Source organism: Ceratotherium simum, chromosome 13, assembly GCF_057802395.1.
Source record: "Ceratotherium simum simum isolate JZ-2026a chromosome 13, ASM5780239v1, whole genome shotgun sequence".
NCBI classification, from domain to species: Eukaryota; Metazoa; Chordata; class Mammalia; order Perissodactyla; family Rhinocerotidae; genus Ceratotherium; species Ceratotherium simum.
This window is the reverse complement of record NC_141912.1, coordinates 55,413,301-55,440,535: the sequence shown is the minus strand read 5'-3', so window position 1 is coordinate 55,440,535 and position 27,235 is coordinate 55,413,301. Positions and strand designations below refer to the sequence as shown.

The following is a 27,235-nucleotide window of genomic DNA, read 5'->3' as shown; positions in this document are numbered from 1 at the left end:
ATAGACTATCTGTGATTTGTTGACATTTCCTATTCATTTCCCACTATAATTCAGCTCTAAAAGTTCTAAGAGAAAACAATCTGTTTCAGATTTTGAAACGTATTCCTCTAATTTTTACACTTGTGAATTTGCATCAGAAAATTTTTTTTGATCTTTAAATGCTGATAATTAGTATCTTAGGAAATAAAAATAGAGGTTCTTAGGGATTTGGCAAAATAAATGGTCCATTGTGCATTGAAGTCTGTACTCTTTAGTAGATGTTTAATGTTGTTGTAAGATCATATTAAAACCGCACTTATTTGGAAATAATTTTGTGTTTGGTAATTTGGTGAGGAAGTAACCGTCTTTTAGGTGTTGTGAAGAAGTACAACAGAGGTAACATCTTATTCATTTCACAATTGCCATGAGCAGTTAAAATAAATCCTGTTGATCCAATGTAAAATTTTCTAGAAACCTTTAATATATATTCATCATTTAAAAAAATTATTTCATGTGTGGTTTTGTTGTTGTTGTTACTGTTGTTTTTTTTGGTGCCACAAGAGAGCCATTTGTTTCACTGAAAAAGTAATTAAATAATAGCTTGGGAGTGCTTGTCTTCCTTTTCCATGAAACCTGGCTGACTTCCAGAGACTTCATTACTTTCCTGAAAGTACCTGCATAGCTATTACAGTGTCCATTAAGTATAAGTTGAATGAATTCTTGAACATACATGCTTGGGATTATTCTCTAATAACATATTTTTTAAATGTTAATTTAGAAGAATTTAAGTAAAAAGTTGGAAATCAAAGACCTTATCTTTAAAATATTTTAATTTTAGAAAAATATTACATTATCAGCTTATTTGGCCTGGGTGGGGTGTTTAAAATGAATTTGCTGTATATCCTGATGTAATTTACCAGAGTATAGAAATTCCATGATTTAGGGAATTCTAAAGAGTTATTGATATTTGTAATATTGTTTTAGTAATGTTCTTTTGATTTGGTTGTGTTAGAAATGAAGGAAACTAGAAAACCTAGAATATTACAGTTCCCTGAGATTTAGCTACATTTGAAAGTTTTGCTTTGGGATTGAAAGCTTTTAGTAGATGACATTGTAAATATGTTTAGAAAGGGTTTTTTTTTTTTTTTTTTTTTTTTAAGGCTTAAGAAATTACAAAGTCTTGAGGTAATGAAATGTTCTGAAATTAGTATTGATGGTTGCAAATCCTGGATGTGAATATAATGAAAAACACTGAATTGTACACTTTAAAATTGCGAATTTTATGAACTATATCTCAATTTTAAAAATTATAAAGTTGAAAATATTAGACATAGAATATATAATTTTTCAGTGGGAGCTATGATTTGACCCACATTATAATTGAATCATTGGAATAGAACTGGTCTTAATTTTTTACATGACTATAACTGTTGTTTCATTGATCTTAAATTGTGAATTTGTTTAAGCAATATTTTTTTATATTCTCTATAGAAGAAAACTGCATTCCAGTTGGAAGCTTGAAAAATGATGTAAATGAGAATAATATTCATAGTACCCACAGATTTGGCTTTTGTGATTCCAAAGTCTGAATAATCAAATTAAATAGCTTACTCTGCTGGGTCTTTGCTTGCTAGCCACTGTATGTCTTCTGAGCACAGAATTAAATTATACCAAAAAATACTACAGTCATTATATCATAGTCTGAGGAGAGGCTTAGAGAACCCATTTTACAGAGGAGGAAATTAAGGTTCAGGGAGGTTAAATGACTTGCCCAAGGTCAAGCTGATTGGTTACTGTATAGTAAAACCTTTCTTGAGAACATTTAAAACATTGCTCACACCCTTAGCCTGCTGGAATGGGTCGATAATGGTAGCACCGTTTCTGAGATTTCTCGGTAGACAGGGTATGGTGTCACTTCAATGCAGTGAGGCGTTTGAATGTGTCCTGAATATGTGGTAAGGGGCTTGGGATTGATGACCTGGAAGAACTCTTAGATTTTATTCTCTTAAAAATGATGTAACTTGGGGGGGATATTTCAATTTAGGAAATCTGTGCTGCCTTTGATGTTAAAGAAGAAACATATAAGAGCCTGATGCAGAAGGGCCAGCAGATGCTTGCAAGATGCCCCAAATCTGCAGAGACAAATATCGACCAAGACATAAACAACTTGAAAGAAAAATGGGAATCAGTGGAAGCCAAACTCCACGAAAGGAAAGTATGTGCCTCCGTTAATATAATGGAATGAAGGTTTCGGATGTTTTATCTCATAGGTTTTACCTTATCTCTGAGTAGAATTTCAGTGGAACTTTTAATAATCCACATTTAAATTTTCTTGGTATCCATTTGGAGGTTTCATGGGGTCATTTGAAAATAGTATTCCGTCTTAACACCGGAGAACAGAGTTCAAGGAATCTGTTCAAACATAGGTAAAGATATATCATAGATCAAGTGTTACTAGGTGTATTTTTTAATTTGTGAGCCACTCAAATTCGGGTTTGTTAAATAATTCTATTCTGATCACACTTGTTAAGCAAAGGGCTGTATGTAGCAGGGAGGGAGACCTAGGGAGTGAGATAATTGTATATATAATAAGCACTTATATAACAAAAGTCCATGAGAAGGGATTAAAAATATTACTGTTTCATGCTATAAGAGAAATCATAAGCTAGGAACACTAGATTGTATGCCCTCACTGACAGAGTGTAATGTATATTTCACAGTGTATTGACCCCCCCAAATTAATTGTCTGAATGTCAAGTTTTCTTTTTACAGATTTTGCTTAGTAATTGTATTCTGTGATTATTGTCCCAAAACCACAATTCTAGTGTATATTAAAACATTTTTAGCTGCAGTGATATGCTTCTCACTATATGTAAAGGGGTTTGGTTTGCCAGTATTTTAGCAAAGGCCCATTACATTCATAAACTGTTTAGGTAATATAGGTTATGCGTAAATAAAGAGTGGATGGGAAGGAAATCTGTCAGAGAGTAGTTAAACTGGGGAACAAAACAAACTCCTTAAATATCATCAAATACTAAATAATCTGTCTTCGCAGACGAAACTGGAAGAGGCCCTCAACTTGGCAATGGAGTTCCACAATTCTCTCCAAGACTTCATCAACTGGCTTACCCAGGCTGAACAGACCCTAAATGTTGCTTCTCGGCCAAGTCTTATCTTGGACACAGTCTTGTTTCAAATCGATGAACACAAGGTATGTTGTAATGCAGATGGATAGCATTCTCGTTTCAGATCTTTTTAAACAACAGACTGTTTTAATGTCAAAAGCATGAATTTGCTAGTTTGCAAACTTTCCTCTATCCTTTGAAACAGTTTCAGCTTATGACCCCAGTAGCATCTTTAAGATACGTCAGTTTTTCATTTGTTTCTAATTATACCCTTTTTTTTTTTGGGAAAGGTCTTTGCCAATGAAGTAAATTCTCACCGTGAGCAGATAATAGAGCTGGACAAAACTGGAACCCACCTGAAATATTTTAGTCAGAAACAAGATGTTGTCCTAATTAAGAATCTCCTGATCAGTGTACAGAGTCGGTGGGAAAAAGTGGTTCAGCGGCTAGTGGAACGAGGACGATCTTTGGATGAGGCAAGGAAGAGGGCCAAGCAGGTAAACCTTTATAAAAATTCTCTGAACGTGGCAAGAAGTGAGTTGTAGCTGTTGAACGATATGTTACGTTATTAAAGTACTTTGCACACTGTACTAGGTGTAACAATCTTGGCATGAAGCCACGGTGTTTGTTTCCCAGAAGGGCCGTGGCCTGAGTTTGAATGGTGACATCACTTTTTGACCTGGCGGCGACTTCAGGCCCCGGGGACTCATCTTGAAAAGACTGATTATAGCTTGACTTTGTAGACAGACTGTTATCATTAAGGCCCAAAAAGAGGCTCAAAATTTTTGTTACTGGATTTGTTTGTTTCTTCTTTGTCCTTTCAACCTCCACTCTCATACTCAGTGAGATCTCGTGCTTTATATATTGCTACCTTTTGTTTAGTTCCTAAGCCAAACTTCCTTCATAAACTGTCCGAGCGGAGAGCCAGACAGCCCTCCAGACAGCTTTCTGAAAGGGCAGGTTCTGTGTCTGGCTTGGTTGGTACTTCTCACCTCTCTGAATTTCTACAACTTGTTGGCAAGCCCTCGTGTCTTCTCTTAATAGTTTGACACAGCTCCGTTCCACTTTTACGTTAATTCTTTAAATCTTGTGGGGCTGCTTTGTTTGTTTTTATTTTAATCTAGAGACTGTCACGAATCTCACAGGAACTTTCCTTACTCCCTTCCCTTGCTATTAATATTCCATTCTAGACTAAACACAGAGAAGAAATGAAATTATGTGTCTCTTTACTCCAGGGAGGAAAGGGATGCACCACCTTGCTCGGCATAGATCTTTAATTTTTCCTAGAAACTTAGTGTAATATTGAGGCTGAATTTTATAATGACTCTTTTTGCCCCATTCAGTTGCATTTTTCTATCATTGATGTTGGACTCCATTGTTTTGGAGAGCTAGGCTCAGTTGGGTGATGCAAAAGATGTCATGGGAGGCAAGTGTTCCAGTGTTTAAAGCTGTTAGCATAAATTTTCTAAAGGCTTCAGAAATGACAAATTGCGTTGTTATAGGATTACATGTCATAAATCTCTTTTTGAGTAGGAAATATGATATGTTCAGTGTTATAAGTGAGTCTCTGAAATAGAATTGGTCCATAATGTTTTTTAAGGCAGTGTTAGTGCTGAGCCTGACGTTTGTGTCTCCATGTATGTAGCAGTGTCATCTGTGGTCTAGGCGTGTTCGAGTTATGAACATCTAATTTATAGAAGTGTCTTGGGTGCCAGTAGCCGGTTGCCCACCCTCTTCCTCCTTTCTCCATTTAATCAATTTTATTCCTCAATTTGTTTAATTAACTTTATAAGGATTTCCTACTGTTTTTGGTGCAAAAGTATAGCCTTTCGTCTATTTGTATGGCTTAAAAATAGTTTTGAAAACAGGACCAGCCTTAGACCCTGTGCGTTTATATCTTAAATTTACTCTCCAACTGTTGCAGCCTATGTTATTTGTAGTAAACCACCTAGCACAGTGGCTAGCTGTTTCTTTATTTCTTTTTATTCTAATATCTCAGTTTTTGGCTCAGATGTTCGTTATAGTTCTCTGACTTTGGCAGTGTGTCTGTTCTGGCCTCCATGTTTGCATGTTTAAATTGATTAGAGTTGTGGGGGAAATGTGTAGGGAGAGGAGGTTCACAATGAGATGATCTCTAGTGGGCCCTTGCAGCTTTGTGATTCCATGCATGCTCTTATTGTGCTTGTTATTAAATATCTTTTCATTATTTCATTATTAATGTGCTTTGATAGGAAACAGATTTTATTTTGATTACTTAAGTTTTTGTTATGTATCCTTTCCCTTAAGTTTATTATGAGAAATAATTTATAACCAATTTAACAATTTAGTATCCAAAAATAGTACCTACTAGTTCTCCATGATAAACAGAAAAGAGACTGTGGCTAAAATCAAGTCTACGTAGCACCAGAACATCTCAAGGTCGTAGACGCCAAAGAGAGTTATATTTTGTTAGAACTCAAGCGTTGTGGGTGCTCTTACATATAAAACCAATATGTGAGGCACAGGCCTTAATTTGAGGATTTCGATAGCAACAGTAAAAATATTGAACTATAGTTGCATTAAATAGGAATGTAATGGCCTCTTTTTTGTTCTCATTACTTTTTAAAACCAATTTGTGAACTCTATCATTCCCTCTCTCCCTTTTTGTTCCTTGTTCTTAACTTAGGAATTAAACACCTTAGAAGTAAACCGATATCTGTGAAGAGACAGCAGTGGGCAAATAAAATTCTGAGAATTAATGTTAATTATTAAGCAAAAGGAAAGGGAGGGAAGTTCTTGCTGGTGCTCCCTACCTGTTTCTGGGCTCATTTTTATTTTTGTTAAAGTTTATGTGTTTGAAGAGTTATAACAAAGTGACCATGGGGCATGACCACAAAAGCCAAGCGTTAACAAGGCATTTTGTAATCTACTGAGGAAACCATTACTTTTTTCTTTTCATGGGAAATTCTGAATTAATAATTTTCCAGATTTCCATTAATATCAATTTCTGTTTTAAAAATATACTCGGTTTCCAATATAGTGAGTATACCAGAAAATTTTCTGGACGAAGATGTGAATTTCTTTTACAGTTCCATGAAGCTTGGAGTAAACTTATGGAGTGGCTACAAGAGTCAGAAAAATCTTTGGATTCTGAACTGGAAATCGCCAATGATCCAGACAAAATAAAAACACAACTTGCACAGCATAAGGTGGGTATACAATTAAGAAAAGCATATTGTGTCATTCTGTATCTCAAGATCACTTTTAAATTCTTACTTGATTGTGTGTGTATTCATCACTAGAGAAGAAAGGCTGTCTAATGTGGACTGACATTAAATTTAAAACCAATCGCCCTTCACATTAGTCAAATGGCAGTAGTATCTTTACTCTCCAGTGACGTTCCTTTGTGATTCCAGGGTTAACTGTTAAAAGAAAACGCACAAAATTAAAACTGGAAGTCTTCTATAATCTAAAACATATGAAGGATTTGTAGGGCTTTGAACATTGGCATTTCAATTTTTCACAGCTGTCTTGTCTTGTAATTTCTTTCATAAGCAAATGCCATATAAAAGATAATTCTATAGTAAAAAGTAATACAGGTTTTGCCATATAGGTTCTTTTAAACAGTGCAGTGGGAAAAATTGGTTGCCTCTGCCTGAATGGTATTTTATTGTGGGTATATGAAATTCCATCCTTACTCTCAAAGACACATAGTTACTGGCTTTCTTGTGTATTCTATAAGATGTAGAAACGTTGTACTTTATATTCTTTTTATATTCCAGCTACATGGCATTCAAAGACCATTCCCCCCCAGTCCTCCTCAACTCTTTAGAATTTGGGTCTTTCTATCATTCTGTTTGTAAAGTGATTATCAGCCCTCAGGGTGAGGATGTGGGTAAAAGGAGAGTGGTTCCTGCAAACAGTTTTACAATTTTAGGCATTGACACATAAATCGTTGCTTGAAACATGATAATTTTTAAAAGGCTGGAAAAAATTGGGGGATGCAGGTTGTCATCATCAGAAAATTCTAGCCATCATCTTCATACAGGTTGGTTGCTTCCATTGGTGGTTCTAACTAATCTTTCATGATCCTGGGAGGATGGAAGGAAACATACTAAGCACCTGTCCTTTGGCTAGATGAGGGCTTATGAACGGCTTGGTCTGCCGGCTCCCTCTGCTCGTGAGCTGCTACATCCAGTACTGGCAGCGCAGTCACAGTGGGCAGGACCTTCCTGCCTTCCCCTCTGATGGGAACATGAGAGCCTCCTTCTCAAAATAGTATGCCTCATTTGAACTTGGACATAGATGTTCTGTCATGTGGTCTTATGAAAATATATTGCATATTTAAGTTAGAGAATCCCAGAAATAAGAATATGAGAAGAACCTTGTTAGATTCTCTATTTTTCCTAGTGTGACCTATTGCCAAAGACACCATTTCTCTGAGATAAAGATACAAGATACATTAAGCCAATTTTAAAAGAAGTCTTTTCTATTTATCATTTGGGTACTTTTTGTCCTTAAAAAGTTTTCATCTATGCTGTATTCAGCTGTAACATTTATGATGTGTCTGCTGTGTGAGGGAAATCTGTCAATACCATGATTCTAAAACTAGCATTCTGCTTAGAATAACATGAAAAAATGAAAGTTACAGAAAACAAACTGCAGAAATAGTGTGATATTGTAGTAGTGTTTATTGCTAAAAATTTCCCAGAGGTAGTTGCCTCCTATTACAAGACAAAATAAATATCTTAGTCATATTAAGACACTTGAAGTATCTAGCTTTTAAAGGCAATAAAAACTTATTAGATAACTGTGACTGAGGTTGTTTTGGAAAAGTATGCATTTGCATAGCATTTTCTAATCTGGGGTGATTCTAATGTGCTACCAGAATCGAAAATCACTTTATTAGTGTTTCCATGATATTTTATGACCTTGTAAGTGGCCCGTTAAGTTGGCCTTTCTTTCTTCTTGTCCCTGAGATTATGTATTCAATAGTAGTTGTCTCATTGTTTCTATTACCTACTTATAAACACGCACAACATATAAAATGATAATGAGAGGCCTACAAAGGCAATATCCCTGCTCTAGAAGAGCTTATAATTGAGTTGTGTAGAAAGAATATAATTCTCCCCTCCCACACATACGCACATACATACACAAACATGAGGATTAACAATGTAAAGTAGCAAAGTATAGATGTCATGTTAGCAATATAGCTATTTGGTACTGGAAAAATAATCTGTAGGTCCTTTGGGACTTTGGTGGGGCATCATAGAGGTGGAGAGGAGGGGTGTGGGCTTCCTAAGTGGTGTGAATAGAATGAGCAGTGGGTCCAAACATAGGAATTTAGAGATGGTGTTCTTATTTGTCCCTCGTCCTGGCTCAGATAAAATTACATGTAACATTATTGTGAATGTCCAAAATGTGTGACAATAAATGTTTGACCAAAAAAAAAAAACTGTAGTAAATTTATACATTATTGAGTCACTCTGTGACCATGCTGGACCCATAGTTACTCAAAGTGTTGACTACATTTTCCTCTCCAAACTCTTGGGTTTTTCAGTAGTTTTTTAGCAATTCCATTTTATCATAACTGGTATACTGTTTGTGGTTCATAGCTACAAAAGATTCAGGATTTGTTTTGCTTTGAAATTACTTTCTTGATAACGGTAGCTATGCTCAGAGACCCCTGAGAAAAATAAATCCTTCACGTTGAAAATGGAAAGATTCTCTTCCACTCTGGTGTGTTCCTGTGTCGAGTACAGCACTGCACTCTCTGACTTGCTGATGTCTTCCTGTGTTTAGACTTCATTTATTAGGGATGCCTCTTTTAATGGCTCTTACCTATTTGTTTATTAGTCTCAAGTAGAAATGAACATTGTTTTCTTGTTAAATATATAGGAGTTCCAGAAATCACTGGGAGCCAAGCATGCTGTCTATGACACCACCAACAGGACTGGACGTTCTCTGAAGGAGAAAACCTCCCTGGCTGACGACAACCTGAAACTGGATGACATGCTGAGTGAGCTCAGAGACAAGTGGGACACGATCTGTGGAAAATCGGTGGAAAGGTAAAGTGGTCTTTAAGGCAGTTTGGTTACGTGGTGGACTTCTTTCAACTAGACAGTAGGGGTGATTTGCGGGGACATTTTAGGAACTTTAAACACCTCCTTTGCCTGGGGAACTTCTGCTGGTCCTTAGTACCCCACTTACACAGTGCCTGACTGAAAAGGCTTTGCTGTTTATTATTATTTATTTTTAACTACTCAATTCATTCAAAAGTGATATCATTCTCCAGCCCTTTGTCATCTCACACCTGACCACAGCAACTGCCTTCTGACTGGTCTCGCAGGTCTCCTGTTGTCTCTGTAATCCAGATTCTACATACATCATGACAACTACCTGTCATTCCCTGATTCATACCATTTAGGGACCACTATTGGGTGGGGACTAAAATATAGGCTCTTTATGTGGCATGCAAAGGTCCCACTGATCTGACCCTGGCATTCCCTTCCAACTTCCGTCCGCCCCTTTCCAATCTCCCTCTTTCTCATTACACTTCAACCAGGAAGGCCCAAAACGTACTTCAAAATTTTTAAGTGTTTAAGAAAGTACAGTAGCAGTAGAAGAGTTCAAATATCTTAGAAATGTTTTCAAATTTTCCATTGATCCTTAGTCCGTTACTTTTGTCAGTATCAAGGTTAAATAGAATATTATATTCAATTCTGGGGAACTTCACAGTAAGTTTTTTTTAGTGTTAGTTTATAAATGGTTTCATTTATCTGACATTATTGAAAAGACAAAAAAATCAGTGATGGCAAACAGATCCGTGAATGCCGGGTGTTAGAGATGGGGACAGGCTATGACTGTAAAGAGACAACATGAGGGAGATTTTGGGGACGATGGAACTGTTATGTGTCTCGATTATGATGATGGTTACATGAATCTATCCATGTGTTAGAATTCATAGAACTATATACCCAAAAAAGTCAAGTTTACTGTATAATAATTTAAAACAAATTAAAAAAAATTTTTTTTGATTAAAAATGCATATTTTTGTGAAGAAACCAAAGGGTCACTGATTTCCAAAGGTGATGATGAGGGAATTTTCCTGGAACCAATGCCTTTTAAGGAAGAAAAGAGAAAATTTGAGAAAAGTTTTGTTATTTTCTAAGGAAAGCAAAGAAAGAGCAGTGAATACCAATATATTGTTTTTCCTCTTGAGTGCTGCTCAACCTTCATAAATGAATTTTAGATGTTTGCATCTAGGGTGGCTTTTTTGTTGCTCAGATCGATTTTTCCACCTTTTTCCCCAGACAAAACAAATTGGAAGAAGCCCTGTTATTTTCTGGACAATTCACAGATGCCCTGCAAGCCCTCATTGATTGGTTGTATAGAGTTGAACCCCAGCTGGCAGAAGACCAGCCAGTCCATGGAGACATTGATTTAGTGATGAATCTGATCGATAATCACAAGGTATTGTTATCTGGGACATTTTATTTTATCTCATTTGATTATTCTGAGGGTAGAGGGGTCTATAACCACTTATTTTAGCCTTTTAAAATCTAGAGACTGTGTATCATACTACATAACATTCTTTAATAGTGAAATACGTGTACATTTGAGCAGAATCAGGAAGCCAGCTTTAAAAGTGATGCAGGAAAATTACTTTAGTAGCAATAGTTTTGTTTTAAATTTTCAGATCTAAAACCTTTAGAACTTGGAAAGTGATTTCATTCTCTGGTGCTTTAAAACATGTTTCAAGAATGTTTTACTATCTTTTGTTATTCATTTAAATAACTATGTAGTATAATTTAAAATCATTCATTCGGTGACCTGAAACCAGGTCAGTGTATAAGTGTATAGATGTGTGATATGATCTATGGGGGTCATGATCTGCTACTTTTCTTTTTTTAAAAACTGTTTTAACTTTGCCCCTTGAACTATAGAAGTTCATGAGACAACAGCATACTCTAGGAGGGATTTGAGTATTACTTCAAGAAAACTGGTTTCCTTGCAATCTCCTGATACATACGTTAAACTACTGTGCAAATCAAAGGTAATATTTGAGACGTCCAGCTGATACTGAGTGTCAGGTCCTAAATTATGATCAAATGCCATATTACAGCTTAAAGAACCCTGAAAACAACATGAGGCACAGTACTAATGTAGAATGGCTGTATCAGAGTTGACTTTATGTACAGATACCTTACAGCACTGTACTTGAATTCAGGTTGCATTTCCGCTCTCTAGGTTTTGAGTTCAGAAAATTTATTTCATTTTACAGTGTTCTCTTTATACTTCCCTGGTGATGCTATTTTGATCTTACCTATCCTTTTTTAAATAGTTGGTCCTTTTGCATATTTATTTCTCCTTTCTTGGTTCTGTTATCTCATTATATCCATAAAAGAGAGTTTGTTACATTTGAATATTAACAGAAAATAAAAGAATAAATGAAGAACGTTGATCAGGCCTACAAAAATTTAAAAACTTTAAAAATTATGTTGCTTTGCCTATATTGAAACAAATATTTTGTGCATGATTAATATAGACTTTTCCATTCCCTGGCGTTCATTCAACGTGTAATGAATAGTGTAATGTTGCTTTTTACATAAATGCCATTTTTATAAGCTCACTGTCTAAATATTTACTCCCCTAGGTACTTGCCAGGTTTTTTATATATTAAAGGTCATCAAGAATGAATTAATCATTTAGCATTAGTAATACAATTGGAAGGCCCAAAAAGAAGTTTAAGCATACAGAGTACATTGGAAAGTCTACTCAGAACTATTGTACCAGTCTTATCACAAATAGAATATTTAGACACTGTACCTTCCATGCGTGTGTGTGTGTGTGTGTGTCTGTGTGTGTGTAGGTATCTGTCTGTCTGCAGGCACATCTCATTTAACACTATTAGAGTGAAATCAGCAAAGGATTCATCACACTATGTTTGCATTGTTTGCAATGGGCTCACTTTTATGAATGATCTGATTATCAGAATAAAAACTCATGGATATAGCCAAAATTATAAAATGTGCTTGGTAATATTCGTTTGTGATGATTTTTTAGAAAAATAAGTTAATTTTATTCTATACATAGGGTTGGTTATTTGAAAGATCTAGTTGCCTATAGAGACTGTTGGATCAGAAATGAAGTACCCTGGGGTCATTTCTTACATTAAGGCTGTGGCCAAAAGAAGCCATTTTAACTCCTGGCACATCAAGTCAAAGTTTATCAAAATTAGACGAGAGAAAAAAAAAGTTTTTCCTCTAAGGTAATAGATAAGCATGTAAGCCACTAAAATTTGACGTTACAGGTTAGTACTCAGGATGCTGTGAAAGATGAAGGCAAGTTATAGGCAAAAAAGACTACATGCCAACTCCCTATGGGATTCCCTGCCGTTATCTCTAAGACCCCACGAAGTACCCCGGGACTGCTTAGTTATTTGTTAGTCTGTTAGATATATTTACTAATGAAGAATAGTGTAGTAGCCAGCACACACTTGGCACTCACACTAATGATTTGAGAGGAATTGGGACACCATATTAAAGAATCACAGAAACAAAAGGAATTTGATGCATTTTTTTGTGAAATTGAAATAAAGAAGAGTGGCTACCATTATTTAAATCCAACATGTCATTTAAAAAATGCAGTTATTTTCTCAGGAGAAAGTTACAAGATTGAACAAGTTTATACAAGACTGTGTTTGTTCTTAACAGTGCTGTAAGCGGAGCAGTATGTCATGTCCTATCTTCTGAAGATTCTGTGAAAAATATGAGTCATTAAACTGTAGGTCTTAGGGATCTGTACATGATGTATGTACACATATATATTTCAAACAGTATGTTTTACTGTTTTGGTTTTGTAATTAAAAATTAATTTTTATAAAAATATGGTTTTCTTAGGCCTTCCAAAAAGAATTGGGGAAGAGGACCAGCAGCGTGCAGGCCCTGAAGCGCTCAGCCCGAGAGCTCATAGAGGGCAGCCGAGACGACTCTTCCTGGGTCAAGGTCCAGATGCAGGAATTAAGCACTCGCTGGGAGACCGTGTGTGCACTTTCTGTATCAAAGCAAACACGATTAGAAGCAGCTCTGCGTCAGGTACAGTCATGTAAATTATAGCTGGGAATAGTGAGGAAGGTTTCGAAGCCTCAAGAAGGCTCTTGTGAAGAGTTGTGAAGCTCCTCGTTCCTTAACCAAGATAGTGATGGAGAAGGAAATTCTTATAGCATCATTGCCTTGGTCCCTCCACCTGCCAGTTCCTCTCCCAAGAATTTAAATTACTCACAGAGGGAGGTTTTCTAATTGTCACATAAAAAATACTGCTTGAGTAATTTTTCAGCTTGAATGTATAATGTATAACATCTAAAATCGGATTGTTAAAATGGTGAATTATTCTTCATATGGGCCTTTTTGATGTAGTAGATGTTTTCTTGTATTTGTAAAATGCAGCAGCATATATCTTTATCTTTTTAGTGGGAATAGTGTGTATAATTAATATAAATTTAAGGCCCATTTTTTCATTGAGAGGAAGAATCTGCTATACTAACAAGCATATTTGGGAATCTTGTGTGTGTGTGTGTGAACTGTTAGGCAGAGGAATTTCACTCGGTGGTTCATGCGCTCTTGGAGTGGCTAGCTGAGGCGGAGCAAACCCTTCGTTTCCATGGCGTTCTCCCAGACGATGAAGATGCTCTTCGGACTCTCATTGATCAGCATAAAGTGAGTTATATAAATGCTAAGTAAAACTAACTGAGAAAATCAAACAAAGTAGAGAAAATAGACTCATGATGGCAAATATCAACTGCATGAATATTTTCCTTCCTGAGAAGTAATTAAAGATATGGTACATTGGAGAATTTACCTGTAACCTCCTTGCTTACATAGGTGTGTCCCGTGCACCTACACACACATATGTGTAGTTACATTTTTATGTTTTTGTGTTACCTAGAAGGTGGTTAGTCTAAAATTAGTCCCTCTGTTTCCTATCTCTAGAAAGCTTGTTGATTTTTCTAGGGTGTTATTTGGCTTCTGACCAAAATTGTTCAGTTTTAAATGTTGCACTTCTATGTGCATTTCAACTTCTTTCATGAGCAGTTTGGCATTTATAAAATTATACCATTCAAATTGTAAATTAGTAATTTTGACCTTTGTAACCAAGACAAGTAATTTAATAAATGGTCTTCAAATTTTATTTTTAAGCCTCTGCCAATTCTGTTTTTACTCAAGAGCCACCTAAATTCTTTTGAGAAGCAACCCATTGTATAAATTATAAATTTAAAACATGAATTTAAGAAGTAGATATACTATTGAATAATGAACCAAGTAAAAATCTGGCAATTGAGTTTTCAGGTCAAGATCTTTCCTGTGACAATGCATAGAACTGGCAAAACCGTTTAAGAGAGTTATCCAGATAGTTCTTAACAGATGTTTTAAAACTTTGACTCTAAAATTCAGGAATTTGCAGTGGCTAACACTCAATGTAGTATTTCCTATTAACTTTAAAAGATCTGTTTAACACCACTGAATAACCTCAAGGTCAAGTTGGAAATACATCATTAATTCCAGTGTAGCTTGGATTACATCATCTATGGAGACTTCTTATTTTAATTACCGTGTTCTCTCAATGATGGGTTGCCTAATCTATAGCAGTGAAATATTGCCTTGTCGTTAGTAAGTGATGCAAGCTTGCATAGCGTTATCTAGAGGAGTGAAATGCTGCGTATACCATTTAAAGTTGAAGCTAGAATGTAAGAGTAGGAAAATTACATCACATTTATTGTTCTTTTTTGATTCAGTTTAATATTTTGAAAATCTGGTTTATATTATATTACTGTGGGCTGACCATCAGCCAGCATTGAGTTCCACTAACATACTTGGTTTTGGGTCTCAGAGTAGCCCCTTGAAGCCTAGGGTCATATCTAACATGCCACAGAAAGAAGCACACTTGTGGTATCACCACCCTCACAGCAGGACCAGAAAACTCCCAGAAACTTCAGGAAGCAGGTATCCAGAGCAGGAGTAGTGGGTTTTATAACAAATCATCTTTAAATATTTTTAAATAGCATAAAATTACGTGTAATTTTATAAAGGGCTTCTTACTAATAATATTTTGCAGTAACCTTATTTATTCTTTTTCATTTCCTCTGCTTCCCTTCACACATTCACCAATAGAAGAAAAACAGAATATCTAATTTAATTTCTTAGCCCCAGGACTAGAGACTTCTCAGTATAATCCAGTTTCTAAAAATGGCAAGCTTTCCCCTGTGCTCACAAACCACAAATTAGCACTCCAACGAGATTGGAGGAGCACAGAAGGCAGTGGGGAGTCGATAGTCAGTCCACAACCTTCTGGGTGGGACCCTGGCTCATCCAAGTAGAGGAGAGATTAGAAGAATGTGATTGGACCGCCTGTCTTCTGGAAAAGCATAGCTAGCTGTTCTTACCTCTGGTTTTCTCTTCCTAGCAAAGTTTTTTTCTTTCATTTAAGGGGGTCTATATTGGGGAAATTAATATTTTTAATGGTAGGTCATGATATTTAAAAAGTAGGTCATGTTGGCAGAGTATATGATTAATTGAACCTTGACTCCACAGCAGTAAAAAAGTGCAAACAAAAGGTTAAATAGCACTAATTCAAAGACACAAAGTTGAGTAAGACACAGTCCTTTGGTCTTGTGGACCTTAACGTCTGGTAGATATGTATGTAGACAAATTATTTTAACATAGCAAAATGCCAGAGTAGGAGGTATTGAGGTATGTGACAGAGCAGCTTCAGAGAGGTTAAAAACAAAAGGTCACTGGACGTTACGGTAAACGCCTTGTTTTCCAGTGGTCACCCTGGTCTCATGGCAGGAGTAGCACGCATGTCAGCTGTGTCCGCAGCCTCTTGCACCCCGGGTCATTGTGATTAAGGAATCCCTCTTAACATGGGGGTCCGGATAGACTGGAGTGCTGGTGGATGCTTGACATTTCAGCGTGAGATTTTGGGAGCATGTCACCGTTTGTAGGGCAAAGGTCCTCATTTTTTAACCACATGGTGGTAGAAAGTTATGTATGTGAAACATTTGTAAAAGGTTGACTTGAAAGCCTTTGGAAGCCTGTAGAGACTTATTCATCCTGCCGGGGCAGAGAATGGCCCTTATTGGCCTTTGCAAGGGACAGTTCTCACACAGGCTGGCCCACTGTCAGGCCCACTCCCTCCAGCCTCCCCCTGACTCCTTCCTGCCTGGACATTTGGGTCCTGTATCCCACACCCCTAAACATTTATAGCTCCTCACTCAGCTTTCTCTCTTCCTTGGCACCTCTTTAGGGTATATTCCTATCATTCTTGGCACAGTTAATACTATGTTTTAGTACTAACCTCCTTGTCTTAATTGTTAGAACATTTTTTGTTTTGCAATCAATATTATTTCCATCTCGATATTACTATCCCAATCCTATTCTCCATTAATATAATTATAGTATATCCAAATTTAGGAGAGTGTGTTTTTTGTATAAGGTATTTTGTAAAGCGTGAGAGATTATCCTTTACTTCTGTTTTGAAATACATGTTAGAAAGTACTTTGTTTTCTATTTTTCTTCCCTCTCCTTCTTTATTCCCCAATTAGTGGAGTATTTCCAGCTGTGAATAAACCAATTGAAGTTCTTGTTTGTTTAACTCTGACAGTCAAGTGAACGTCACCAGAGTTTTGTTTTCAGCCAGTGCCAACAGCTAATTGAAGTCTCTCTTGCTGCTGTAGGAGTTCATGAAGAAACTGGAAGAAAAGCGAGCTGCTCTAAATAAAGCCACCAGCATGGGGGACGCCGTTTTGGCCATCTGCCACCCTGACTCCATCACCACCATCAAGCACTGGATCACAATCATCCGGGCCAGGTTTGAGGAGGTCAGTGCATCTCAGATGATCTTCAGAGCGGCAGTGGCTTTGAGAGTCGGGGGTGTGGAAACCTCAGCAATTAAGATGCACTTATGGCCGTGTGAACATGAGGCCTCTGCAGAGAAAAAGAGTTCCTTAAAATACCCTTCCTGTGTGTATTACCTGTCTCTGCAACCCACGTTTCTTTCAAACGTTAAAGGAATTTTGCAGCTATGTCCCTGAAACTTGAAAAGGCAAATATTTGGTTCACTGTATAACTTTCTGTCCCACTTCCACATCGTGTCTGTTGAATAATGAGGCAGTCGAATAATATGCTTGTGGAATGAATTGCATACACGAAGTGAGTTAATTCTTTATTTAAGATCTTAGCTGTTTATATTTCTACTCTGTGCTGCATGGAGTAAGCATACTTGATCCTTCAGAAAATGCATATTTGAACTTAAATTAGAAAGCAAAAGAAAGCCTGGGTGATTGATGATCATCTCTAAACTTCTGAAGGCGACAGACATCATAGGGGGCTCCTATATACAACCTAGGTCTCGGTACCACTAACGGGATCTAAAAAGTCCAGAAGCGTTATGGGTCTAGCTCAGGATGATCCTAATTTGCTTTTAAATTTTCTGTCTTTTACATCAATTAAATTATTCACTAAGATGGAAGAAATTCAGAGAAATTTCTGTTTCTCCCACAGGTGCTGGCCTGGGCGAAGCAGCATCAGCAGAGACTAGCAAGTGCTCTGGCTGGGATCATTGCTAAACAGGAATTGCTGGAGGCTTTGCTGGCTTGGTTGCAGTGGGCTGAAACTACACTTACTGAGAAGGATAAAGAAGTCATCCCCCAGGAGATTGAAGAGGTGAAAGCCCTCATTGCAGAACACCAGGTAAGGTAAAGGTCGTCCTAACCCTGTCTTGTTGGATATTTTCTTTCTTTCCCCGCTGTTCTTCTCAGAAGATTGCTTTGTGCTTGTTACCATCACATACTCAGACACACTCCTCAACTCCTTCCAACTGCATTTCTAATTCTGCCCCTGCCCTGACACATCTCTCTTCACAGTTACTTAATTCGGATGGTCTCTCCTCTCCCTCTGTGACCTTCCCAAAACTCCTTCCCTTTTGGCCTCTGTGGAGTTACACTCATGCAGCACTGGCTCGGATTGGCTCCCGCCCTACCTCTTGCTTTCTAAATATCCACTCTCCTTACATCTTATCCTCAGCTCTCCACTCTTTACATTCTGCTCTTTCTTGGTGATCTCACCCTCCCTTGTTTTATTGCTCTGTGTTTGCATTTTTTACTGTCTGCTGCTCAACATCTGCCGAGAGGACCCTCGGTATTTCAGATACATCATATCTACAAGAGAACATGTCGTCTTGCTCAAAAAAATTCTCCTGTTTATACTACCTGTTGTAAACTCTGAAATGATGGGAGTTGTGCCAGCTCTGATTTATTTATTTGCTTGTTAGTTTGTTTAATATACATTTACGAAGGGAAACATTAAGTGTCAGATTCGTTGGTTCAGCAGTTAACAATACTATAAAACGTGAATAGAAGTATAAGATATCAATGTCTGTGATCACCCTGAAGTGTCTCAGGCCATGTTCTCTGTGATCAGAGGTATTAAAGTGATCAGCGTTCTCCAGCGTGACAAATATTCCAGAAATGTTTTCCTTCACTTTTCAGTCTTATCTGCCTCCTCCTCCTTTCCCTGTCACTTTTCACCCTTTGCCTCGTATTCCAGATACAGGGGTACCTGGTCAGCAAGAACGATAAGCCTAAGGAGACAAGATAAGAAATGGCAAGATAGTCAAAGCTTTTAAACATGAACTTTAACCTGAATAACTTCTACCCTCCTTGGCAGAGTATATTTATTGACAGGAATATTTAAAATATAAACACATTTAACATGGATGCTTTATGTTGCAGTATATCAAAGTTATTGATTAAATAGCTTTTATTTAATATTTCAAATTATTAAATATTAAATATTTGAAATATGTAGGTGAAATGTGCCACAGAAAAGTCCTAGGGACCACCCCAGTTAACGAGTTCCTGTGCAGACAAATGCTTGCTTTAAGGTTCTTCAGGAAGCCCTTGGAAGCTTGATTCTGGTTGGTGCACAGACAGGTTGTGTCACTCATACGGCTGCTCCCATATGCGGTCTTCAATCTGAAACAAATTACTTTTGTAATGCTGTAGTTACATACCAGCTATGACATTGTGTATTCTTTAGAAATGAGTAAGTGCTGTATTATGATGGTGTAGAGTTCTTTTCCCCTAAAGGTAAAACGCGATGGTTTGTTTTGTTTGTTGGTTCCGAAATACTAACATAGTCCTTTTGTCTTTTTGTTTTTAGTTCATTTCTGAAGGTGGTTTTCTCTGGTATACTTGTTTTTAATTGACATCATTTCTTTCATTTCAGACCTTCATGGAGGAAATGACCAGAAAACAGCCTGATGTGGATAAAGTTACCAAGACCTATAAGAGGAGAGCAGCCGATCCTTCCTCGTTACAGTCCCATATTCCCGTCTTGGATAAGGGACGAGCGGGAAGTAAGCAGTGGCCAATTTCTTTAAAATGAGGATGGTTAAGCAAGGAAGTTAGTGTTCTTTTGAGTTATCATTTGAAATTTTGGAGCAATTGGTGATTCTATGTGAGCTCTCTGTCATAGAAGTTTTTCTTGAAAGAATACGTGGGCTCAAGTATTGTAGCAACTTATTTAAAAATAAAGAAAAAGATATATCCAGGTCTCTATATGTAACTTTGTTTGCTTGAGGTGTATCTTTCAGATTAGCTAGAAGAAATTGGAAGAATTTGCAACAGGAATGGAAATCATCACCCCCTTTGAATTGTCTCATTTTGCTTCTATTATATAAATAACCTTGGAGTAGAATATAACTAAAATGATGATGACCTGGAGAAAGTTCACGACCTAACTGTTCATTAGTGACCAGCAATCTCATAGATTTTGCCTGTGTTCATATGACTTCAGGCTCTATTTACTTACTTCTCAGACTGCCTTGACCCAACCAAATGTCATTAAAAACAATAACAGCTAGCTTGGAGAAGATTTAGAAGAAGCACAATTTATATCATACATTTTATATATTTCTGAACGATGCCTTAATAAAAAAAATGGTTTCAGATCTGTTGTAGTTACTGTATTGCACAAGGAGACAAGGTAACAAAGTGATTAAGAAACCTGGAGACAGACTTCTTGGCTGTCTTACCGACTGGGAAACATAACCTTGGACAAGTTGCTTAAACTCTCTGAGCCCCAATTTCGTCATCTATAAAAGGGGATAATTATAACCTCGTTGGACTGTGGTGAGGATTAAATGAGCTAATGTGTATGAAGTGCTTAGCATACCTCCTGGCGTATAGGTAAATGCTCAATAAATATTAGCCGTTGATATTTTTGTGTAGCCCTATGGGAATTAGGAATTCTGGGCAAATTCCGGCTTGGATGCTAACTTCCTACGTAACCTTAGGCCAGTAATTTTTCTAGGCCTCATTTAACTATTTAGTTAGATGAGGAAAATGCATTGAGATAATTGTTCTGTCAAGTTATAGAAACTTGTGAAAAATAGCCAGAAAGAGGGAGAAAACTTGAGTAAGGCAGTAAATTGGGGTGTAAGACTATGCACAGGAAACACAGTCTCAATGGAAGACGGGCTTGGATGAACGCTGGGATCCTCCACACACTTCCATATTTGGTTGGAATTTATAAAGTATCTTGCTCTGACTCTCATGAATGCCCAGTGTCTCCTGCCTTCCTTTCAGCCTTGTTCTCTAAGAAGGGCAGCTGGGTTTTCTGTAACTGATCTAAGATACTCTCACTGGCCTGGGAGATTTCTTTTATCATGCCTTAACAAAGAGGAGGATCACAGGTACTTCATTGTCACTGAAATGGCACGAATTTTAAGCTGGAAAATGTTTTAAGCATAAATTTATTGAGAGAGCTTTCCAGTATTTAAACGACCCTGTCAAGATCTATTTCTCTAATTTACATAAAGAGTATGTGATCCTTAATAAGTAAAACAGATTTGGACCTTGGCATTATGCATCATCTAAAAAGCATATTTCTATTTGTAATACCCAGTAATTAAGTAGATTCAGTCTTAGCTAGGAACAATAAAGGCCAAGCCTTACTGTGTTTCAGAACCCTGGAAACTGCCATCCTAACTGAAGTTGTGTTTTAACAGGAAAACGCTTCCCAGCGTCAAGCTTGTATCCTTCTGGATCACAGACACAAATCGAAACTAAGAATCCCAGGGTCAACTTATTGGTGAGCAAATGGCAGCAAGTCTGGCTCCTCGCACTGGAAAGGAGGAGGAAGCTTAATGACGCCTTGGACAGACTAGAGGAGGTCAGAAAACTCATATATTCAGTACCATATCGCTATTCACCCTATTCACCATAACACATTGCCAAAATGTTGATTTTTCAAGTCTTCTGATAATAGATAAGCAAACTCTTTCTATTTGAGTGCATATTTTACTTCTAAAATTAATACCACAAGTATGTACATTTTTGTGGATAAAAAGAAAATCTGATATATGGGGCTTGGATTTAGGAAATCAGTAAAGTGAAAAACTAATATGTTTTAACATAATCAGAAGCTGACTCCTTAAGAAAACATCTAGCTTGCCATATGTTTGCTTGGTGGTATTACCTGGCAAATATAACCATTTATCATCAGATATTTTAATTATATGTATTCTGTGATCTCAGATTTAGAGTTTCAGATTCTGAACCTGGGAAATTTTTAGAAATCTAGGGGACTTAGAGTGGCAGATAGCAGAGACAGGGAGGATAAATCCTGTTGAGCTGGGCCTGCTACCCAGTGGGCATAGAACTTACTAGTGGTGTTACTTTGGGGTAGACCACCTTTGTGATTTTGGCATTATCAGAAATTTTCAGTTTGACTTTTTGAGGAGTTTTATTTGTTTCCTCTATTTGTAAAGAAAAACCAGTGACAGTAATGAAATAAACTTTACAGCAAAAATCTTTCTGAGTCCCCTTTGCAAGATCATACCTTTCTTTGTAGTGGGCAAGACATGTGTATTATCTAGAGGATCATTAAAAATAACATTATTCATATAGCATAAGATATAATTTGAACACAGCATAAGCTCAACCAAAATACCTTTTTGCCCTTTTCAGCTGAGGGAATTTGCTAACTTTGATTTTGATATCTGGCGCAAAAAATACATGCGATGGATGAATCACAAGAAATCTCGAGTGATGGACTTCTTCAGGAGAATTGATAAAGATCAGGATGGAAAAATAACCCGACAAGAATTTATTGATGGAATTCTTTCCTCAAGTAAGTCTCAAGAGGTGACTGTAACTGATGTCGTTTTTAAAGAAAATGAGCCTAGTTTGAAATTGTGGAGCCGGGAATCTTGTCTTACCAATAATGCATTGCCTTTAAACTTGGCTGTGAAGTCACCACCCTCAAAAAAAAGTGTCCTTGGTGAAATTTTTGGCTTTGGAGTCAGGCACTCTTACTGTGTGTGACCATAGATATATTCCTTCACTCCCTGAATCTGTGTCCTCACTAGTATAATAAAATTAATAGTATTTGATTCTTAGATTGTTGGTGTTGCCCGGCATAAAATGGGAAGTCAATAAATGTAAGTCAGTCTCTTTCTTTGTTGTTCTAATTCACACTCTGATTTAAGGTTGTCATTAGTAGGAAATTAGAACTCTATAAAAATTCTTAAGGTGTGTGTCACTTTCTTGTTTGGTGGTTCAGTCATGTGGATATGATTTCTCTGGACGATATTACTAGAACTCATTCATAAAGTAAATTTCATATATGAATATGTATGAATTCATATATAATAAAAATCATATACTCCTTAAGTAAAGTGGTGATTGAACCATATGAAATTTGCTAATATTAAACAATTTTCAATGTAGAAACACAGCAATTTCAAAAGATTTACCCTAGTAGTAATTAAAGTTAGGTCACATATATAGTGGTTTCGTTTATGATGTAAATCAGTTTTTTTAAAGGATTTTCATATATTTGATGACCCTAATAATTTAATCAGCCACATTAATTAAAACATACAATTAAGAATGTCTTGAGGCAGAATTAACAAGTTATGCTACTTACTTTTTTTTTTTAGAGACATAAATCTTTTTGTAATATTTTATTGTAAGTGGCAGGTCTTATCAACTTTCATTGGGAATGTAATATGCCTTATACTGAGAGTATCTTATCACTTATGTGTGGAATCTGAATAAACAGTCAAACTTGCAGAAACAGAGAGTAGAAAAGTGGTTGCCAGGGGTGGGGATGGGGGAAATAGGGGGAGGTTGAGGTTGGTAAAAGGGTACAAACTTTCAGCTATAAGATGAATAAGGTCTGAGGATCTAATGCAAAACATGGTAACTGTAGTTGATAACACTGTATTGTATAATTGAAATTTGCTAAGAGAGTAGAACTGAAGTGTTCTCACAAAAAAAAGATAAATATGTCAGGTGATGGATGTGTTAATTAACTAGAAAGGAATCCTGTCACAATGTATACATGTATCAAATTATTACAGCGTGTGCTTTAAATACCTTGCAATTTTGTCAATTATACCTCAATAATGCTGCTTACTATTGTTTTGAAAATTTTAGAGTTCCCGACCAGTCGCCTGGAGATGAGTGCGGTTGCAGACATCTTTGACAGAGATGGCGATGGGTATATTGACTACTATGAATTCGTAGCAGCCCTTCACCCAAATAAAGATGCATATAAGCCTATCACCGATGCTGACAAAATCGAAGATGAGGTACTCATTGTCTTTCCACCACCTACAGCAATAGTAGTGTTCTGCCAGGACATCATGCCCAATTCATGCAGCCATTTTATTTATTTCCTTGTTTAGTAGTTGTGTCAAGGTTTTAAGGATTCCAATATGTAACAATAACATTAAAGTGGTTATTTCATCATTGTTTTTGGCAGGTAACAAGGCAGGTAGCTAAGTGTAAATGTGCAAAACGATTTCAAGTTGAACAGATTGGAGATAACAAATACAGGGTAAGTTTTCAAAATAACTTTGTAGTTCTTTTAAAGGATAAAGATTAAAATTTGTATGCAGTTTGATCTGCATTGTTTTCGAGGAATGCTAATTATTTTTACCTCATGAAAATTTAATTGTATATGAAATTCCAACTCTTGTCATTTTAAATTATATAAAAATAGCCTGCATTTTGTATATGAGGACATGTCTTTGACATGTACAACATGTACATTACTTTTAAGGGGAAAAATATTCACAGGAAAACACATCATATATTTAGATAGCTTCATATTACTTTGTAATATACTTTATTATGATTAGAGGTAAGTTTTCACATTTCCAATAACAAATCTATTCCAAGCCAGAACCAACAAGTTAAAAATGTTGACTAATTTTTATAAATATGAAAAAAAGGCAATGTTTTCCACTTGTATAGTAATTTTTCCTTTTGTTCAAAATCTCAGTAATTCAGTTCACCTTCTTCAAAACAGTTACTGGAAGACCAATGTGACTTCGTCACTCTTTCTGTTTTCTCTTTTTGGGAGCATCACTTACATGTAGTAACTAGATGGGAAATGTGCTGAGTTTCCCTAATACGGTATGTTCCTTACAAATGAAACATTATTCATTTTTATTTTTTTGTATTTCCACATTGAAAAATATTCATCCTCACATTTGAATCTTTAACTTAAATTTGAAACCCAAAGATTTTCAAAAAAATTTGTATAGCAAATTTTCTGATTATTTGGTTTGAAGTTGGGACAAGTGGGTACTTGCACATCTCTAAACTAGATACTATATCCAGGAGCCCAGAGTGTCAGAGTGTGTGTGTGTGTGTTCTAGAGCCATATAGTAAGTTTCCTCTTGGACTAATTGTGTCTTTCTTCCATTTTTCATTTTTTTTTCATCAGTTCTTCCTGGGAAATCAGGTATAAACCAGTGGAATGTATTCTCAAGTTCCCAATGATTTTTCTTTTAACTTTAATTCATAATCATTAAAGCTTGCCATGGCCAGTCTTTCCCATGCTGTCCCCCTAGCTACTCATTGTTGGTTGGCGTGGTGTTTCTGTCGACGCTATAAGGGTCCTTGATCCAGGATTGCTTTTTGCCTTGTGTCTCAAATGAGGAGATTACCTTTAAGCAAACCAGATAATGAATTGTAGCTTGGCTGGTTACAGTGTTACAAATGCAATTTTCAGATCCCATTTTTAATAATACTGTTTGCAATATTTTACGCAAGTACTTGTTGGAACACAAATTTGATTCTCCATCTCTGTCTAGCCTCGTTGGTGATTAACTATTGAGGATGTATGGTATCCGGTAGCTAGAGAAGGATCAGCATCGGGGGATGACATGGGAAGACAGAGCAGTGAGAGGTCTCGGTGGCACTCAGCCACAAGTAATGTCTTCTCTCCAAAGCTGCTGTTGTCCATTTGTCCTGAGTCATTGATTTAGGGCTTTGCATCCTTTGGGTAGAAATTTTAACTCTGGAGGTTTTAAATGATGTCATTCCTTTTAAGGAAATATATCTCTTTTAACTTACACAAAATCTGAAAGTCACACTTCATGCCATTTTGACCTCACACTTAAGTCCATATAAACTGTCCAGAGGCATCGCATCCTGATTAGATTTTAGAACCAAAGACAAGAGAAATCGTGTTTTGATTTAAACAAGAAGAGTTTTTTACTGTATGCTTTTGGAAAGAACTGTGTTATTTATAGTACCTGACCATATCATATTAGATATTAAACTCTACCACTCAGTTTTTAAGCCATATTACATCTTAAGTTTCAAATTACCTATTATCCCCATTTATTGCAATCACATAATTTTTTCAAATAGAAATTTTCAGTTACTTTGAATAAATGTTTTTAAACCTTACATTTGTTATAAGACATAAAAGGTAACTTTTCCTTTCTTGTTATTTTCTGAGTCAGCAACTGAGATAGCATCTTTTATTTGTGGAAAGGATGAAATACTCACCTCAAAAGGTTTTATTCACTGAAAGAACAAAGAACAACATTAGTCTGTTTTTCTTGTCTCACAGTTTAGCTCTTGGGAAAATTAGAGAATTCTGAAGGCAGTATTAGTTGTCTAGAGAATCCTTCTCAAAATAAAATTTAAAATCATTCCTATTTATTAGAATGGAAATATCTTCTCTATAATATACTTTAGCTATTTCTTTAAACTTTTGTTTTGAACATAATCTTGGACCAAAAGTGTCTGGTCTAATTATCTGGTTCCTTAAGGGTAATTTTCTTTAAATCCCCTCCTTTCCCTTTGCTTATTAGCAGCACCAATTTTTTTCTAACAAAATAAGTATATATTTTGATTTTTAAATTTTAATTTACATTTTAGGAACAGATTCAATTATAGGGAAGTTGAAATCTCAAGGCTTAAAAATGGCCTTGGAAATAGCAATATGAAAAGGTTTGATGTAAAACGCATGAGTTCCTGCTGGTGCATTTTACATGCTTTATAGGTCCTTCTGAGTTTCGGGGTCTTGAATGGTTGGCTTTGTTTTAGGGTTCTCTTCCTGAAACTCAGTGGTGAAGCTTATTGAAAAGTAGCAGATTGTTTCTACTTAAAATACAGTTTTCTGTTTATCCATCATGGACCCAGACAAAGTCACAATTATATCTTACTTGCCTTAAAAAGAAGCTATTTATGTTTAATTGACTGTTCATTTAGCTGTGGTATCTGCTGAGTTGGCAACCGTGAAATTCAGTATGGTGGATTTTATAAGTTGGACATGAGCCTATTAGAAATGATTTAAAAGTATAAAGTCATTTCTCATGGGCTTTCAAAACAAATAAACTTTATGATCAGAAACTACCTGTAGTCTAGACATTTATTCAGGGCTTGCAGAATTTGTAGCGTATCCAAGAGATTGGAGATTCATTGAAAGGGCAAGAGAAAGACGATTGCTTATGAGTGTCAGCAGTTATGGTACAAAGAGCTTTAGGAGAAAGTCTTTCAGATTTGAAAGCTGTATCATTAATAATGTGTCAGCGACTATTCTAATATTATAGTAATCTAAAATGGCAGATTAATCCAGCCTTTAACAAATTGGTTTACCAGATCATTAGTGATACAGAAATTTTATTTGACTGTGAAATTTTTATTGGTTATGTGCATTTACTACCTCATCTCCCTAAGTCAAAACTGTTCTTAGAGAAAACAAAATGAGTTTGTGAAGATTTCTCCCACAGATTTCAGTAGAAAACAGTTTTAGTGTAAGAGGAAGTTTTAATGAAGA

At 36.3% G+C, this 27,235-nt stretch overlaps 1 protein-coding gene across 19 annotated transcripts in view; it reads left to right on the top strand.

Annotated features, from left to right (window-relative positions):
• Nucleotides 1-27,235, top strand: part of DST (dystonin) — a 432,349-nt gene that overhangs the window by 396,705 nt on the left and 8,409 nt on the right. For 16 of the 19 annotated variants that reach the window (XM_087438739.1, XM_087438737.1, XM_087438751.1 and 13 more), the window contains 16 exons: nt 2,024-2,194; nt 3,035-3,190; nt 3,395-3,601; nt 6,173-6,292; nt 8,985-9,154; nt 10,400-10,559; nt 12,989-13,183; nt 13,676-13,804; nt 16,822-16,965; nt 17,648-17,836; nt 19,373-19,502; nt 21,156-21,319; nt 22,117-22,279; nt 23,590-23,744; nt 23,918-23,992; nt 24,887-24,904. In XM_087438739.1, the coding sequence (XP_087294865.1) occupies nt 2,024-2,194; nt 3,035-3,190; nt 3,395-3,601; nt 6,173-6,292; nt 8,985-9,154; nt 10,400-10,559; nt 12,989-13,183; nt 13,676-13,804; nt 16,822-16,965; nt 17,648-17,836; nt 19,373-19,502; nt 21,156-21,319; nt 22,117-22,279; nt 23,590-23,744; nt 23,918-23,992; nt 24,887-24,904 (2,346 nt within the window). The remainder of the gene's footprint in view (nt 1-2,023; nt 2,195-3,034; nt 3,191-3,394; nt 3,602-6,172; nt 6,293-8,984; nt 9,155-10,399; nt 10,560-12,988; nt 13,184-13,675; nt 13,805-16,821; nt 16,966-17,647; nt 17,837-19,372; nt 19,503-21,155; nt 21,320-22,116; nt 22,280-23,589; nt 23,745-23,917; nt 23,993-24,886; nt 24,905-27,235) is intronic. The other 3 variants (XM_087438738.1, XM_087438755.1, XM_087438749.1) reach the window with 1 other exon arrangement.